This window comes from Heterodontus francisci, chromosome 24 (assembly GCF_036365525.1).
Source record: "Heterodontus francisci isolate sHetFra1 chromosome 24, sHetFra1.hap1, whole genome shotgun sequence".
Lineage (NCBI taxonomy): Eukaryota > Metazoa > Chordata > Chondrichthyes > Heterodontiformes > Heterodontidae > Heterodontus > Heterodontus francisci.
The window spans coordinates 23,903,397-23,922,932 of NC_090394.1; the positions used below are offsets into that span (position 1 = coordinate 23,903,397).

The 19,536-nt window shown below is 41.9% G+C and overlaps 1 protein-coding gene across 1 annotated transcript in view; it reads left to right on the forward strand.

The window, feature by feature from the left end:
* hagh (hydroxyacylglutathione hydrolase) overlaps positions 1-18,973 on the forward strand; it is a 33,994-nt gene extending 15,021 nt beyond the window's left edge. Inside the window, exons 6-9 of the mRNA XM_068055764.1 lie at positions 3,313-3,416; positions 10,621-10,722; positions 15,839-15,918; positions 17,178-18,973. Of these exons, the coding sequence (XP_067911865.1) occupies positions 3,313-3,416; positions 10,621-10,722; positions 15,839-15,918; positions 17,178-17,277 (386 nt within the window). The 3' untranslated portion in view covers positions 17,278-18,973. The remainder of the gene's footprint in view (positions 1-3,312; positions 3,417-10,620; positions 10,723-15,838; positions 15,919-17,177) is intronic.
* Positions 18,974-19,536: the final 563 nt, after the last annotated feature.

Consider the following 19,536-nt stretch of genomic DNA (forward strand, 5'->3'; position numbering starts at 1 on the left):
TCGGGAAATATAGGGACAGGTGGGGATGTGGTAGGAATATGGGATTAGTGTAGGATTAGTATAAATGGGTGGTTGATGGTCGGCACAGACTCGGTGGGCCGAAGGGCCTGTTTCAGTGCTGTATCTTTAAACTAAACTAAACTAAACTAGTATTGCATCACACTCCTGACTTGTGCCTTGTAAATAGTGGACAGGCTTAGGGGAGTCAGGAGGTGAGTTGCTCGTCACAGAATTCCTAGCCTCTGACCTGCTCTTGTAGCCACAGCACTTATATGACTGGTCCAGTTCAATTTCTGGTCAATGGATGTTGATAGTGGGGAATTCAGCGATGGTAATGCCATTGAATGTCATGGGGAGATGGTTAAATTTTCTCTTGTTTGAGATGGTCATTGCCTGGCAATTGTGTGGCGCAAATGTAACTTGCCATTTATCAGCCCAAGCCTGAATGTTGTCCAGGTCTTGTTTCATATGAACACATACTGCTTCCGTATCTGAGGAGTCACAAATGGTGTTGAACATTGTGCAATCATCAGCGAACGTCCCCATTTCTGACCTTATGATAGAGGGAAGGTCATTGAAGCAGTTGAAGATGGTTGGGCCTAAGAACTACCCTGAGGAACTCCCTGCAGTGATGTCCTGGGACTGAAATGATTTGACCTCCAACAACCACAGCCATCAGCCTTTGTGCTAGGTATGATTCCAACCAGTGGAAAGTTTTCCCCCGATTCCCATTGACTCCAGTTTTGCTTGGGCTCCTTGATTCCAGACTCGGTCAAATGCTGCCTTGATGTCAAGCGCTGTCATTCTCGCCTCACCTCTTGAGTTGAGCTCTTTTGTCCATGTTTGGACCAAAGTTTGTGATGAGGTCAAGAGCTGAGTGTCCCTGGTGGAACTCGAACTGAGTGTCACTGAGCAGGTTATTGCTAAGCAAGTGCCACTTGATAGCACTGTTGACGACACCTTCCATCACTTTGTTGATGATCGAGAGTAGACTGATGGGGTGGTAATTGGCTGGGTTGGATTTGTCCTGCTTTTTGTGTACAGAACATACCTGGGCAATTTTCCACATTGTTGGGTAGATGCCAGTGTTGCAGTTAAACTGGAACAGCTTTGCTAGGGGTGTGGCCAATGCTGGAGCACTATCTTCAGTACGATTGCCGGAATGTTGTCATAGCCCATAGCCTTTGCAGTATCCAGTGCCTCAGTCGTTTCTTGATATCAAGTGAAGTGAATCGAATTGGCTGAAGACTGGCCCCTCAGGATAGGGACGAGATGGATCACCCACTCGACACTTCTGGCTGCAAATATTTGCAAAAGCTTCAGCCTTGTCTTCTGCACTGGTGTGCTGGGTCCCCCATCGTTGAGGATGGGGATATTTGTGGATCTTCCTCCTCCTGTTAGTTGTTTAATTGTCCACCTTCATTCACGACTGGCTGTAGCAGGACTGCAGAGCTTAGATCTGATCCGTTGGTTGTGGGATCACTTAGCTCTTTCTATTGAAAGTTGCTTCTGCTGTTTGACATGCATGTAGTCCTGTGTTGTAACTTCACCAGGTTGACACCTCATTTTGAGGTATTCCTGGTGCTGCTCCTGGCATGCCCTCCTGCACCCTTCATTGAACCTGGCTTGATCCTCCAGCTTGATGGTAATGGTAGAGTGGGGGATATGCTTGATATGATACTGCAATCAATTAGAAATCACTGAACTGATGACAGTGCCCAGGCTTATTTTCTTATTTTAAAATCCTTTAACAAGTTACATCTCGTTGAATGAGGTGTAACTGTTTTTAACAATGTACTAAGTTCATAATTACTGTTGAAAAGCCTCACTGGCCCTGAAAGAGTAATTTTATATTTGTTGAATATCAAATTTCTCTATTATGATATGGAAATATTTTCAAACAATTTTATAAAGTTTATTATAGTTTAGTTTCTACCATAATCCCACATGTATGTTCCAATCATATATTTTACTGTCTGTAAAATTTAAAAAGTGAAGGATTCAGTCAGCTGTCTGAGAATACTGCACTGTGATTGTTTGCTTACCCTGCTTGATGACATCACTGCTGCTGTATGTCTGGAGATCCCCTTAACTTGGCACCAGATTCAAAGTGATGTTTAGAAAGTGGGAATGTGCACCACAGAGATTGCTAGACTGCAGTGGGAGCTTTCTTCAAGGTCAACAGTGAGTACTGTTGCATCACCACTGACTGCAAAATCCAACCCAAAATGCTATTTAAACTAGCTTAGTTCTTCTACCAATTACCTTAAATCTGTGTCCTCTTGTAACAGACCCTTCTGCCACCAAAAACAGAGTACACATGCAGAAACTATCAAAACCCCTCATAAATTTACTTTTACAGTTGTAAAAAGGCTCACATGTACTTTTTCCCTCCTGGTCAGGTCATTAAACTTCTCCCTGTTTTTCCAGTCCTTAGCATGATACTACTGGTATTCATGGTCTTAACCATTTCTCATCATGCATGTAATGGCCAAAACAGGGTGTCTTACCTCATTCATGGTTTTTACTAGCATGCTGTTTTTTTTTTTTACTTCAGCCATGAAACCTTGCATCTTTGCAGTGCCAGTTCAACAGTTTTAACAGGCAAAAATTGATTTCTCAGAAATACTGTGTGATATTTGGCTGCAAATTATTGGCTCCACACTGTTTACTCACACCTCAGTTTCCCTGTTCCTTTCACAGGCTCTCCCAAGGGCCCCAGATATTCTGGCCTAGGCCTTTAAGGCCTGCAAAAGGATCTCATGACTAGAATCCAATAAGAGACCTTCGTGTCCGTCCTGTGTAGTGTCCACAATCTACAAGTTAGCTGACCTGCCGAACATCAATGTGATGAGACAGCAATGGGGAAATCTAGAAGAAAGTAATCAAAAAAAAAATCTATATCACAAACTGACACAAAAAGCTAGAGAGTTTAGGTGATATTTGCAGTTTCTGTTCCTAAAATCATCACTCATAATATGAACGGAAATACAGACATAGTTAAAAATAAGAACTTGACAAAAATACTTAAACTAAAACCCAAATCAAATGGGAATTTTAACATCAAGTCAAGTGAAGAGTATCATATATATAGTGACTACTGATTAAATCCTTTGACTTTTTATAAAATGTCCTCTGTTGATTTTTCTAATCCATTTGCAACATAAAGGATTCACACTTTAAAGGACAATTATAATCAATTTTTTCTTTGTCAATCCCTGTCACGTGTTTACTTATGCGTGCTCATAAAATCTATTTCAAGACCCAATTGTCTCTATTATGATTTTAAAATTGGCCTTGGTTTTCCCACAGGCGACACACTGTTTGTTGCTGGCTGTGGCAAATTCTTTGAAGGATCAGGTGAGGAGATGTACCGAGCTCTGATTGACATTCTGGGCAGCCTGCCACCTGAAACTGTAAGTGTTTTAGTTTTCAGTAAGGTATCTAACTGTTAACTTATTTTGGATATTTCTAACAATTCAATGTCAACAGTCAGTTTTTAACATATATTTTACATTTTTTGTTTTTGTTCTAAAGAAATCTACCATCTGTTTTCTGTCATTGTTATATTTCTGCGACAATTATTTTCAAATAAAATGTCCCTGACATCCTCTTATCCTGTTGTTTTGTTCCTCACTCCTCTTCCTGCCATATGTTTGTTCCCCTGCGTACTCCACTCCTGAAGCTATTAGCCACTTGCTGGGGTACAGTTTCACAGTGTCAGGCACTCTCCAAGACCTCACTGAAAGGGCTATTTTTCATGGGTCTGATAGACTGTGAGTGCTGATGGGCCACTTGACTGTGGAAGAATCATAGGTGAACCTAGCCCTGTCCTCATCCAATGTTCTCACATAAAAACCTCCAGCAGGGATAACTGGATAGAAATTAGGAGAATAAACTCAGGTCAATTTTCTTCTTGTTCAAAGGTGCTGAGGCCAATAGTTGCTATCCTAGTGCTGTCCTGACTGAGATTAACTAACTGAGCATAGACCAGGAATCAAACTTAAATTTCTTTTTGTCTTGAATATTTGAGGCTATTCATTCAACAGGCTCTGTCTCCTTCACCTCCTCACTCCTGTCCTCACTCACCTGAGCCTCCTTCAAAGGAAGACACTATCCCTACTTCGCTTCACAGTTTCTCTGCATATTCATCTCCCAACCTTGCAAACTTCCCTTACAATAAAGTCTTTATCTGTTTCTTCAGCCCTCTTCCGCACAGCTCCTGGCTGCCACAGTTTTTGTCTTCAGTCAACATTGTCAACATATTACCATATCCACTAATACTGTCTCTAACCCTTTCAAGATCTCCATCATTACTTCTCCTAAAACAGTCCCACTCAACACCTCCATCGTTTCAACCATTGCCTTATCACCAGCATGCTCTTTCTCTCCAGGGTCCTTGAATGTGTGGTCACCACCCGAGTTGTCAATAATATGTTGTGTGACATTTAACACTCTGACTGATCAGTTGTCCTCGTTCAGTTTCTATCTTTGCCAGCACAACCACTAAATCTCCTTAAATGGTTTCTCCTCTTGTACCCAGTGAATCAACTGTGGTATGTCCCAGGGCTAAATCCTCAGTCCAATCCTATTTATAAGCAAGGGGGTGGAAGGTTATCGGGGGTAGGTGGAAATGTGGAGTAATCAGTTCAGCCATGAACTTATTGAATGGCAGAACAGGCTTGAGGGGTCGAGTGGCCTATTCATGCTCCTAATTCGTATGTTCATATAATCTATACCCTATCAATGGTGTGGTCATCTGCAAGCCCAAGTTCAGCCTTCACATGTATGCTGATGGCACCCAGCTCTACCTTTCCACCTTCACCATTGACTCCAAAGCCCTCACGATACTATCTAACTGTGTCCCTGTTATCAAGGCCTGGATAGGTCTTGATTTCCTCCAGCTCAACACAGGCAATACCAAAACCTCCCTATTTGTTTCCTGCCAGCACCTATGAGCCTATGACACCACTTCTGTAAACATCTCCAACTGCCCATTCAAGCTGGATTGGATATTCTACAACCCGAGTAACTGAGTGAATCCCCAGAGTCAGCTTCGAAGGCTAACTTTTTTTCCACCTGAAAAACATTGCCTGTTTACAACCTGCCTACCTCCCTCCATCTCCCTTCACTTTTGAAACCTAATCCATGCCTTCATTATACCCAGGATTGACTTCAATACAATCCCTCCAAACCGTCCCCATTCCACTTCACAGACTGCAGTTCTTCTGAATCACTTTTGTAGATGAAACTCTTTTGCTCAGTAGTTTGCCCACTCCCATTACCCCATCCTTCCTGAGTTCCATTGGCTCCCTGTTCCTCAGTGTGGCTATTTCAATGCCTTCCCATTTATGAATCCGTCCATGGCTTCACCTCCTTTCTACTTGAGTGATTTTCTCCAAATATATATCCTCTAATAAAAGCTTGCTGTTCATTTCTTCTCCTTGTGCAATATTTGTAACTCTTCAAGTGACTGTCATCTTGACATCTGGAATACTTTTCCTAAATCACTCCACTTCACCACTCATCTCCCTTCCTTCTAAAGCCTCTACAGAACCTATCTCTTTGTGCTTTCCATTTAGTGCCCCCTTTCTTATTATTCTTAAGCAATTTGAGGCATTCTTCCTAGATGAGTAGGTAAATAGTAAGCAGGTAGTAAGAGGTGGAGTGGGGCCTATTAGGGACAAAGAGTGTAATATATGCTTAGAGGCACAGGGCAAGTCTAGAATACTTAGAGTACTTTATATCAGTGTTGATTAAGGAAGAGAAATCTGACAAAATGAGTAGAGGCAATGGATAGGGTAAAAATTGAGAGGGAGGAGGTACTGGAAAGGCTGGCTATGCTTAGGGTAGATAAGTCATAATGCATTTTGGCAGAAGGGATAGGGTGAGGCAATATAGACTTAATGATGGTCCAAATGGCTTGCATCCCACGTAGCTAAAGGAAGTTGGGGTGGAGATAGTGGAAGGGCTTGCCATAATCTTCCAGTCTTCCCTAGATATGGGGGAGGTGCCAGAGAATTGGAGAGTGGCAAATGTGACACCCTTATGCAAGAAAGGTGTAAGGACATTCCTAGAAACTACAGGTCTGTTAGTTTGCCATCAGTGATGGGTATGGTTTTAGAAATAATAATCAGGGATAAAATCATCAGGCACTTGAAGAGGTCTGAGTTAATTAAGGATAGCCAGCACAGATTTGTAAAAGGCAGATCATGCTTGACTAATATAATTGAATTTTTTGTTGAAGTAACAGAGAAGATTGATGAAGGGAATGCGGTAGATGTTGTGTATATGGATTTTAAGAAAGTGTTTGATAAAGTACCACATAAAATACTGGTTAACAAAATCAAGGCTCATGGAATAGGAGGGTCAGTGATCAATTGGATAAAAAAAATTGGCTCAAGTACAGAAGATAGCGAGTCATGGTAAATGGCTGTTTTTCAGACTGGAGGATGGTAGATAGTGGTATTCTCCAAGGATCAGTGCTAGGACCACTGCTTTTTTGCTATCTATAAATGTCTTGGATCTTGGAATACAGAGTAGAATTTGAAAACTTGCCGATGATACCAAACTTGGAGGTGTGCAAACAGAGAGGATGATACGAATCGCCTGCAACAGGACGTAGGCTGACAGATGGAATTTAATACAAACAAATGTGAGGTGATGCATTTTGGCAGAAGGGATAGGGAGAGGCAATATAGACTTAATGGTGCAGTTCTAAAGAATGTGCAGGAACAGAGGGACCTGGGAGTGCATGTGCCTCGATCTTTCTTTGAAGGTGGCAGAATATATTGAGAGTGGTTAGCAAAGCCTATGGGATCTTGGGCTTCATAAATTGAGGCATAGCGTACAAAAGCAGAGAAGCTATGCTGAACCTTTGGTTCGGCCCCAACTATTGTGTCCAGTTCTGGTCACACTTTAGGAAGGATGTGAGGGACTTGAAAGGGTGCAGAGGAGATTTACCAAACTGGTTCCAGGGATTGGGGATTTTACTTACAAGGTTAGGTTGAAAAAGCTGGTGGTGTTCTCCCTGGAGCAAAGGAGATTGAGGGGAGATTTGATAGACGTGTACAAGATTATGATCGGTTTAAATAAGTTAGCCAAGGAGAAACAGTTCCATTATCTGATTGTACAAAAACCAGGGAACACAAATTGAAGGTTTTGGGTGAGAGATGCATGGGGAATCTGAGGGAGAACTTTTTTATGTAGCGGGTGGTAATGGCCTGGAACCCGCTGCCCAGGAGGGTGGTGGAAGTAGCGACAATCAGCGATTTCAAAAGGAAATTGGACAGGCACTTGGAGGAAGTATACTTGCAGGGCTAAGGGGATGGAGCGGGGGAGTGGGCCGACTGGATTGCTGTGCAGAGAGCCAGCATGGACTCGATGGGCCGAATGTCCTCTTCCTATGACTTAAATGACTCTATTAGGAGAATTATACATTGTACACTGTTGAATGGCTCAGCTGGCTATAGCCTTAACCAGGAGAGCCTTTGTACAAATAAGGAATTGGGTTTGAGAGATCCGATAAAATGAGGCTGAACTCCAGAATTGTGGCATTATTAGTCTTGTAAGAATGAAATATTCCACGCAGATCTCCAGAGTTTTGGATGAGGGAGGATAAGATGTTTTCGAAATACTACAAGATGTAGATGGAGAACAGTGGTAGAACCGGATAGAGTCAGCATGGATTTACGAAAGGGAAATCATGCTTGACAAATCTACTAGAATTCTTCGAGGATGTAACTAGTAGAGTTGATGAGGGGGAGCTAGTGGATGTGGTTTATTTGGACTTTCAGAAGGCTTTCAACAAAATCCCACATAAGAGATTAGCGTGTAAAATTAAAGCGCATGGGATTGAGGGTAGTGTAATGCGATGGATAGAAAATTGGTTGGCAGACAGGAAACAAAGAGTAGGAATAAATGGGTCTTTTTCCAAATGGCAGGCAGTGACTAGTGGGGTACCGCAGAGATCGGTGCTAGGACCCCAGCTATTCACAATATATATCAATGATTTAGATGAGGGAACTAAATTCAATATCTTCAAATTTGCAGATATCCCAAAACTGGGTGGGAGGGTGAGTTGTGAGGAGGATACAGAGAGGCTTCAGGGTGATTTGGACAAGTTGAGTGAGTGGGCAAATGCACGGCAGATGCAGTATAATGTGGATAAATGTGAGGTTATCCACTTTGGTAGCAAAAACAAGAAGGCAGAATATTATCTGAATGGCTATAAACTGAGAGAGGGGAATATGCAACGAGACCTGGGTCTTCTTGTACACCAGTCGCTGAAGGTGAGCATGCAGGTGCAACAGGCGATAAAAAGGGCAAATGGTATGTTGACCTTCATAGCGAGAGGATTTGAGTACAGGAGCAGGGATGTCTTGTTGCAATTATACAGGGCCTTGGTGAGGCCACACCTGGAATATTGTGTGCAGTTTTGGTCTCCTTATCTGAGGAAGGATGTTCTTGCTATAGAGGGAGTGCAGCAAAGGTTTACCAGACTGATTCCTGGGATGGCGGGACTGACGTATGAGGAGAGATTGAGTCGGTTAGGATTATATTCGCTGGAGTTCAGAAGAGTGAGGGGGAATCTCATAGAAACCTATAAAATTCTAACAGGACTTGACAGGGTAGATGTAGGAAGGGTGTTCCTGATGGTGGGGGAGTCCAGAACCAGGGGACATAGTCTAAAGATACAGGGTAAACCTTTCAGGACTGAGATGAGAAGAAATTACTTCACCCAGAGAGTGGTGAGTCTGTGGAATTCGCTACCACAGAAAGCAGTTGAGGCCAAAACATCATATGTTTTCAAGGAGTTAGATACAGCTCTAGGGGTGAAAGGAATCAAAGGATATGGGGGGAAAGTGGGAACAGGTTACTGAGTTGGATGATCAGCCATGATCATAATGAATGGCAGAGCAGGCTCTAAGGACTGAATGGCCTACTCCTCCTATTTTCTATGTTTGGAAAATTGGGACCTGCAATCCTTCAATTTCATAATGCTCTGATATTAAAGTTCTCTTCCATATTGTTCTCTATGTTAGGCTTCACAAAATTTAAAAATACTCTACTATTTCTGGAATTACTTTGCTGTGATTTTAATTTCTTTTAATTTTTAGTGCAGCTAGAACATGCATACTTAAAAGTGTAATTACTGGGATGGAACATAAAGAGTTAGACAGAATGGATTTGTGACTGTTCACCTCCAACTGGTGGAATAAAACTCACCCCTCTCTGATTATAAGGGTCCTGTCAGAAATGAGTCTTGGCCATGGTTTTACCTCAAACAGCCTGTAACTTGGAACTGAATTGGTAATTTCACCCAATAAGGATGGCTAATGGAAGAAATAGAGCATTGCTCAAATGAAATGCAGTAGATGGTGCTTTTCAGAAGTGAAAAGAAAGAACTTGGATTTATTTAGCACCTTAGCACCTCAGGTTGGCCCAGAGAATATCAACCAATTAATCACTTTTTGAGTGCAATCATTGTTGTTATATAGGCAAACACCTCAACCAATTAGTGCATGATGAGGTCCCACAAAGAGAAAATGAAGCGAGTGGACAGTTAATTTGTTTTTGGTCGGGCTGATTGTAGAAGGAATGTTGGCCCGTGCACTGGAAGAACTCCCTGCTCTTCTTCAAATAGTGTCATGTAATCTTCTGTATCCATTTGAACCATTAAGACAGGAAGGCAGGGCTTCATATGAACTACGTGTAGGCCACTCGGCCCCTCGAGCCTACTCTGCCATTCAACAAGTCCATTGCTGAACTGATTACTCCATATACCCACCTGCCCCCGATAACCTTCCACCCCCTTGCTTAATAAGAATCTATCTACCTCTGCCTTAAAAATATTCAAAGACTCTGCTTCCACCGCCTTTTGAGGAAGAGAATTCCAAAGATTCACGACCCTCGGAAAGAAAAAATTTCTCCTCATCTCTGCCTTAAATGGGCAACTCCTTGTTTTTGAACAATGACCCCTAGTTCTAGATTCTACCACAAGGGCAAACATCCTTTCCATATCCACCCTGTCAAGACCCCTCAGGATCTTGTATGTTTCAATCAAGTCACCTCTTACTCTTCCAAATTCCAGCGGATACAAGCCTAGCCTGTCCAATCTTTCCTTGTAAGACGGCCTGCCCATTCCATGTACTAGTTTAATATAAATATAACTTCAGTTTAATATCTCACCTGAAGATGGAACTGCCATCATGTAGGACTCCCTCCGTCTGGCAGTGAAATATCAGCCAGGATTAAGCATTAAAATCCTGGAACGGGGCTTGGGCCTACTATCTTCTGATTCAAAGACAAGAGCACTACCAAATCAGCTGACACAAAGCCACAAAAGCACAAGATACCTTGTCGAGGGAACTTTGGCACCGTTGAGTTGATCAGCAAAAACATTGACCATAATATATCAATTTTTAAAAAGGAAACTAATCAAAAGGATCCGATAACATTGGCAGTCAAAGAATTATTTGAGTACAATCTGGAGTAGAAACCAGCAAGATGAGAAACTTGTAGCACTACTGCAAGCATTAGGAGTTATGATAAAATTTATATTTTTGCATTCCAAATTTTTATTTATGTGCCACTAAAGTTGGCATATTTTATTTTCAGAGGGTGTACTGCGGGCATGAGTATACCATCAACAATCTCAAATTTGCACGACATGTTGAACCAAACAATGAAGCGATCAAACAGAAGTTAGCTTGGGCAAAGGTAAGTTTGCTGATCATGATTGGTGCAAGTCATTAGAATCAAAGAAGTCATGGAATTTGACGCACTAGCATGTGAGCTGTCCGTTTCATCTTAAGACTGATTTCTGATGTAGAGGCCATTTTAATTAGCTGTAATGTAGGTTTGGCCTCTGGGCTGTGATGTGTTTATTGCTGCCAACACGGGTGGCCCTGGGGCAGGGGAGGTGGTGGTGTAGTGGTAATGTCACTGGACTAGTAATCTAGAGGCCTTGTTGACCCCCTTGGGACACAGGTTCAAATCCCACCATGGCAGCTGGTGCAATTTAAATTCAATTAATTAGTTTTTTAAATTCTGGAATTAAAAGCTAGTCTCAATGATGGTGCCATGAAACTATCATGGATTGCCTTAATAGCCCATCTGGTTCACTAATGTCCTTCCAGGAAGGAAATCTGCTGTCCTTACCTGGTCTAGCCTAAATGTAACTCCAGACCCACAGCAATGTGGTTGACTCTTAACTGCCCTCTGAAATTGCCTAGCAAGCCACTCAGTTGTCAAGGCCAATTAGGGATGGGCAACAAATGCTGGCCTTGCCTGCGATACCCACATCCCATGAAAGAATTTTAAAAAAGGCTTTCTACACCAGCCGTTGAAAGCACAGGACTTGAGAACTACGTGAGGCTTAATGTTTCACAGTAACAGACCAAATTTGACCATTTCACTAAATGTTGTCCAAACCTGCGACCTCCACCACCTAGAAGGACAAGGGCAACAGATGCATGGGAACGCCACCACCTGCAAGTTCCCCTCCAAACCGCACACCATCCTGACTTGGAACTATATCACAGTTCCTTCACTGTTGCTGGGTCAAAGTCATGGGAATCCCTTTTTGACAGCACTGTTGGTGTACCTACACCCCAAGGACTGCAGCAGTTCAGGAAATCAGCTCACTACCAGCTTCTCAAGGGCAATTAGGGATGGGCAGTAAATGCCAACCTAGCCAGCGATGCTAACATCCCATGAATGAATATTGTTTACGTGGTCTAAGAAGCAGGTTGTATTTATTATATTGTATAGCCTTTTGCCATATACACATTATAAGCTACATCAGTTAGTATCTTCAGCCATTGCTAGAGAGAATGCTGCCTAACCTCTACCTACAGGGAATAAATATTTTCCTTTAGTGGTGGTGCAGAAGCAAGTTAGAAACTGACCTCATCTATCTTGCCAGTAACAAGGAACAAGTTAAGGGGCAAATTGACTACCAGCCAGTAATTGTCATAGAGTCACAGAGTTATACAGCAGAGAAACAGGCCTTTCGGCCCATCGTGTCTGTGCTGGCCATCAAGCATCTAACTATTCTAAAATAAAAGCAAAATACTGCGGATGCTGTGAAATCTGAAACAAAAACAATAAATGCTGGAACCACTCAGCAGGTCTGGCAGCATCTGTGCAGAGTTAACGTTTCGGGTCAGTGACCCTTCTTCGGAACTGACAAATATTAAAAATGTCACAGGTTATAAGCAAGTGAGGTGGGGGTGGGGCAAGAGATAACAAAGGAGAATGTGCAGATTGGACAAGGCCACATCGCTGACCAAAAGGTCATGGAGCAAAGGCAAACAATATGTTAATGATGTGTTGAAAGACAAAGCATTAGTACAGAATAGGTGTTAACGGACTGAATATTGAACAGCAGCAAGTGCAAACATGAAAAAAAACAGTGGGTAAGCAAACTGAACAAACTAAGATGAAATGAAATAAATGCAAAAAAAAAAAGGTTGTAAAGAAGGAAAAAGAAAAAAACAACTAAAAATGAAAGTAAAATGGGGGGCTGTCATGCTCTGAGATTATTGAACTCAATGTTCAGTCCGGCAGGCTGTAGTGTGCCTAATCGGTAGATGAGATGCTGTTCCTCGAGCTTGCGTTGATGTTCACTGGAACACTGCAGCAATCCCAGGACAGAGGTGTGAGCATGACAGCAGGGGGGAGAAATGGCAAAAAACCGGAAGCTCAGGGTCCTGCTTGTGGGCCGAGCGGAGGTGTTCTGCAAAACGGTCTCGCAGTCTGCGCTTGGTCTCCCCAATGTAGAGGAGACCACATTGTGAGCAGCGAATACAGTGTACTACATTGAAAGAAGTACAAGTAAATCGCTGCTTCACCTGAAAGGAGTGTTTGGGGCCTGGGATAGTGAGGAGAGAGGGGGAAAATGGGCAGGTATTACACCTCCTGCGATTGCAGGGGAAGGTGCCATGGGATGGGGACGAGGTGGTGGGGGTAATGGAGGAGTGGACCAGGGTGTCGCGGAGGGAACAATCTCTTCGGAATGCAGGCAGGGGAAGATGCGTTTGGTAGTGGCATCACGCTGGAGGTGGCGGAAATGGCGGAGGATGATCCTTTGGATATGGAGGCTGATGGGGTGGAAAGTGAGGACAAGGGGAACCCTGTCACGGTTCTGGGAGGGAGGGGAAGGGTTGAGGGCAGAGGTACGGGAAATGGGCTGGACACGGTTGAGGGCCCTGTCAACAACAGTGGGGGGGAGTCCTTGGTTGAGGAAAAAGGAGGTCATACCAGAAGCACCGTCATGGAAGGTAGCATCATCAGAGCAGATGTGTCGAAGACGGAGAAACTGGGAGAATGGAATGGAGTCCTTACAGGAGGTAGGGTGTGAAGAAGTGTAGTCGAGGTAGCTGTGGGAGTCGGTGGGCTTATAATGGATATTAGTAGACAACCTATCCCCAGAGATGGAGACAGAGAATTGTAATCCCGTTTTCCAGCACTTGGCCAATAGCCTTGTATGCTATGGCTTTTCAAATGCTCATCTAAATACTTCTTAAATGTTGTGAGGGTTACTGCCTCTACCACCTCTTCAGGCAGTGCGTTCCAAATTCCAACCACCCTCTGGGTGAAAATTTTTTTCCTCAGATCCTCTCTAAACTGCCTGCCCCTTACCTTAAATCTATGCCCCCCTGGTTATTGACCCCTCCGCTAAGGGAAGAAGTTTCTTCCTATCTAACCTATCAATGCCGCTCATAATTTTGTATACCCCAATCTGTCCCCCCTCAGCCTGCTGTGCTCTAAGGAAAGCAGCCCTAGCCTTTTCAGTCCTCGTCATAGCTGAAATGCTCCAGCCCAGGCAACATCCTGGTGAATCTCCTCTGCACCCTCTCCAGTGCAATCACATCCTTCCTATTAGTGTGGTGACCAGAACTGAACACAGTGCTCCAGCTGTGGCCTAACTAGCATTTTATACAGCCCCATCATAACCTACCTACTCTTATATTCTATGCCTCGGCTAATAAAGGCAAGTATCCCATATGCCTTCCTAACCAACTTATCTACCTGTGCTGCTGCCTTCAGTGATCTGTGGGCAAGTATACTAAGGCTAGGGTGCTACCATCCATTGGTATTCCCTGTCTTGTTGTCCTCCCAAAATACATCACCTCACACTTCTCAGGATTAAATTCCATTTGCTACTGCTCCGCCTATCTTACCAACCCATCTATATCGTCTGTAATCTAAGGCTTTCCTCCTCACTATTTACGACACCACCAATTTTCATGTCATCTACGAACTTACTGATCATACCTCCTATATTCATGTCTAAATCATTAATGTACACTACAAACAGCAAGGGTTCCAGCACCAATCCCTGCGGTCCACCACTGGTCACAGGCTTCCAATCACAAAAATAACCCTCACCATCACCCTCTGCCTCCTGCCACTAAGCCAATTTTGGATCCAATTTGCCAAACCCTGGATTCCATGGGCTCTTACCTTCTTAACCAATCTCCCATGTGGGACCTTATCAAAAGCCTTACGGAAGTCCGTGTAGACTACATCAACTGCTTTACCCTCATCTACACATCTAGTCACCGCCTCAAAAAATTCAATCAAGTTAGTTTGACACGATCTCCCCCTGACAAAGCCATGCTGACTATCCTTGATTCATCCCTGCCTCTCCCAGTGGAGATTAATCCTGTCCCTCAGAATTTTTTCCAATAATTTCCCAACCGCTGACGTTCGACTCACCGACCTGTAATTACCTGGTTTATCCCTGCTACCCTTCTTGAATAATGGTACCACATTCACTGTCCTCCAATCCTCTGGTACCTCTCCTGTGGCCAGAGAGGATTTGAAAATTTGTGTCAGAGCCCCAACTATCTCCTCCCTTTCCTCACAGCCTGGGATATATCTCATCTGGGCCTGTACATCTCATCTGTCCCTAGTATCTGAGTCAGCAGTAGGGAGTTATGATGGGTTTTCTATATATGGGTTCTGTGTTGATCACCAAATAGGGAAAAGATGTGCTTAATCTCCTAAATCCACAAGTTACCATGATGACTGGCAGGAAAAGAAAAAGAAAGATGCGCATTTATATAGTGCCTTTCACAATCTCAGGTCATCCCAAAACACTTTACAGACAATAAAGTATTTTTGAAGTGTAGTTGCTGTTCTAATGTAGGCAATATGGAAGCCAATTTGTGCACAGCAAGCTCCCATAATCAGCAGTGGCCAGATCATCTGTTATAGTGATGTTGGATGAGGGATAAATATTGACCAGGGCACCAGCGATAACTCCCCTGTTCTTCAAAATAGTGTCATGGGATCTTTTATGTCACTTTAGAGGGCAGATGGGGCCTCCGTTTCACGTCTGATGCAAAACACAGCACCTCCGCTGTGCAGTACTCCCTCAAGACTGTACTGGAATATCAGCCTAAATTTCTGGAATGGGACTCAATTCCACAGCCCTCTTGACTCAGAGGTGAGAGGGTGACACTGTGTACTGGCAGCTTTCTGGTTCATTAAGCCTCCTCCCCATTCCTTCCCCATCAGCAGTAGTTAAGTAGCAAAGGGCAGTGAGGCTTGGTAAAAGACATGTTAGTGGTGTCTGGCAACAAAAATGGGATCAGCACACAAGACCAAACTGGCTTAAGTATTTTGGAGGAAATTTGTTTCCTTTTTAAGTTTTGCAGATCTTCAGAACAAAATAAAATCTGTTGGAACGTAATTTATTAGCTTCTCTTAGAGTTGGATCCTCAATTTAAGAATCCAGTGTATTCTGTGTGGGTTCTGACAGTTACCAATATCTGGTCAAATTAAATCTTAGTCTATTAGCAGTGTTTTTTCTACTTGTTTTTAGGAACACTATGGTCGTGGAAAACCTACCATCCCATCCACCATCGGAGAGGAGTTCAATTATAACCCTTTTATGAGAGTGAGGTACAGTGAAATCCAGGATTAACACCTCTTATACCGTTGTATCTCATTCTTCAGAATACAGAGTTGTTGCCAAGGAAGAATTAGAAAAAGACTCTGTCACAAGATTATAATTAACTTCCTTTTCTTAATCTCATTATTTCTTTATTTTTTTAATGGTTGACCTCAGCATGAATTAGCATAATTTTCATTTTGTGGATTTCAAAAGAAAAATCAAAAAAAGGTCAATCATATAGCAGGGAGCTGATGAGATGTGCATCTAAAGTGATTAGATCCCTGTTATGCCTCAGGTTTAATAAATTGTCTCCTTTGAACACTAATTCAATTCCCACATGCTCAGCAACTCTCCACCAATTTCTTTCCTCTTAGGAATGGGATTTCCTTGCAAACATTTGGTGCTGTACCAAAATGGCGTGGGAAGCACTCAACCAAGCAAGACAGGCATGACACATGCATTTCTTCATTTCAGCATGCGAGGCAAATATATTCAAATATATGACCAACTGCTGAAGTTGGTCAAAAGCAATATTTTACAATTGGTTTTAAGTTGGGGTCCTGAATAGAATTCCACTGTACCTGCTCCTCGAGAAGCTCTCCTCCTGCTAGACTACTTTTTAACTGCAGGATCATCAACTACTGAGACACTTCAGCCATTTTTGGCACCAGATCTGTTTCTATATTTCAACAAACCTATTTCCATGTCTTTTTTTTCTTTTCTCATTGGTAAAATGACACCAAACCCTGATAATCTACCAGTATTTACTAGTTAAAGTTGCAGTTTACTTCAGCACAATTCCCAATAATCAGATCTCTTAGGCTTTCATGTTTTCTCTGCACAGCACCAATCTATATTTTATTTCAGTTTACACTGCTTTCTGGTTAGAGCATAGTTACATCTTCATTCACCAACTAATCAGGGTGAATTACATTCTCGGCACAGAGCAATAAAAAAATGAAGGGACTTGCAAGTCAGTCGTCAGTTTAGGTTAAAGTAGTCTATTGCCAGGTTACATCATGCTGTTACCTTCAATCCTTCATTCGTTCCCTGATTCCTTCATGCATCCAATCCTTTGGAGCTTGCATACAGCTTTTAGCTATCCCAATCAACAGCTCCTCTGCTATACAAAGCAGCATCTTTCATGATTTATTTCCTCTTGCTAGAATTCAAGTAACTATTTTGGGGGTTGAGATTTGAGCACAGTATTCATGTCTGTGAAAGGGATCGAAGGACTGACAAGTGCTAAACAATAATATTTTTACAGGGAGAAGTGTGTACAAGACCATGCTGGACAGAAAGATGCGATTTCTACAATGGATGCAATCAGAAAAGAAAAAGATCGATTTCAAGTACCAAAGGATTAACTGTAGCATGTATTAACACTTACCTCCAGCACAGCTTTCAATATAGCACCGTCTAGTGTGCCTGGAGTGGCAGTAAGCTGCAAAATGTATTCAGTAGTGAATGTTGTGTTAAATAAGTTGAATTTGCTTTGCAGGTGGAATGTGTAAAATGTATATATATTTTCATGTGTTGAAAATCACTTATAATTGTTAACATGTTCTTTAATGTATGGGGTTTTAGACCTATCATGACCTGCTTTCTTCCACTTCTGTTTCTCATGCCCCCTCTCCAGTTCGCTCCTATGCATTTCCATTTTCTCGGAGTCAAGCAAATAATTGAGTTGATATCCAACTAGAACATTGCAATTTGAAATCCCAGAGTTAACTTGTCACTCAAACTTGCCCATCCTATATTACTGAGTGATGAATACCAAGCATTTGCAAAGGAATTTCATTCTCAGGGATGGAAAATAATGTAACCCTCTGCAGCTTGTCCCACTCGAGTCCATCATAACAGACATTTTGAAAGTGGCTGCAGCTAAATGACCCCATGTCTTGCTGGAGAAAGATTTATGGTAGTTAAAAAGCTCCTGAGTAGAAAAACAATTGAAATTGGATTCAGGCTCTGGCTGAATTTGGTCACTTTGTTTTCAAATACATAGCATTTCTGCCTTGAACTGTGGACTTCATCAAACTCCCATCTTAGCTTCTCATCACACAATCCCATTATTCATTTCTGAACTTGGAACATTGTGAAATCCTCCTTAAGATTAGAGCATTCTCCTCTGCTGTAGTTAAATGATGGTGAAATTAAATAGGAATTGTTGAATTGTAGTTTAAATGATATAATATTTTGATTTTGTTTCTCTATGTTAATGGATAGAATTAACTAAGAAATTTTTCTGTTGGAAGAATCAAAAGTGAAATTATTAAATAGTTGTCATCTATGAAAAGGTAGCATGAAGTTGGAAATACTGCACAAACAGGAGATTTATTTCCCTCGCTTTGTTGCAACACTAATACTGACCTAATGAACCTGTGTTTTTCTTAATGATATAACAATTTTTGTTATATTACAGATCACATTTAATCTTGGCTTCCTCCTGGAAGGTGAAGGGCTTTAATTATATAGAGGGTCTGCATTTGGGAATTCCTTTATATAAAGTCAAGGGCACCAGGGGTGTATAAAGAATGTGAGAACCCATTGCGACAGTCACAGTAAAAATATTTAGTGATCCCTTTCAAAGGTATGAGCTAAAAACTGAGGCTAAACCAGATAATAATGCCTTAATTTATGATTTTAACCAAAATTAACTGCTATACTGCTGATTGGTTCTTTGCAGACTTACAACTAACATGTTTGAATTTATCCATATTACACCTTGCTTATTCAGAACCTTCCATCTCGGCATAGATACCTGTGTATGCAGTCAATAATGAAACTCACCTTTGATTTAAAAAAAAAACTCCATTCAATTCAGAATGTGATGCTGACTGTACAGCACCATAATTTTAGAATTATTCCAACTCTTCAACACTAGATTTGGGAGAATGGCTTTCGTGTTCTGTTCCCTCCTTATCTTCCTTTTGTGGAATCCCTTTACTAGTAAGCTTCTCCATTGACACTATACCTGCTGATTGCACTTTTGTTTTTGGTAGCATTTTCGGAATCTCAGAAAAATAGATTGAGAAAATAAAATGCTTTCTGTGATATTCATTTTTCTTTGAATCATTTTGATTTCAGTGCAAACGTTGATTTAAAGATGAACTGGATTTTTTAACAAGAAAAATGTCAACTTTACGTTTACATATTTTACGAAGAGTACCAACAATATGTATTGTACTTATGCATCTGAGCACTAGTTCATTTTTTTAAATACTCAATATCATGGGGATCATCAGCATAGGGGTGTTAGTGCTAGGAATGGAGCACTTTCTGATTCTTTGAGCTAACTCATTAGGAGCATAGAAACAGGAGTAGGCCACTCTGCCCCTCGAGCCATTTCCACCAATCAATTAGATAATGGCTGATTTGCGTCTTAATCTACATTCTGATCTTGTTCATTCCCTTTATTAAGGATTGTTTTCAAATATTGTAGCTCAGATCATTTTATAAATAAAGAGACATAAATAATGCCTACTATCAGTTTCCACCTTCACCACTGCCCAATTTGGTTTGGTTTCATTCCATCTTCATTTTTGAAAGCATTTCTTGGACAGGATTTGGTGAAGAGGTTTTTAAGGGTGACTGCCACTGATAATGAAAACGAAACTTGTTAT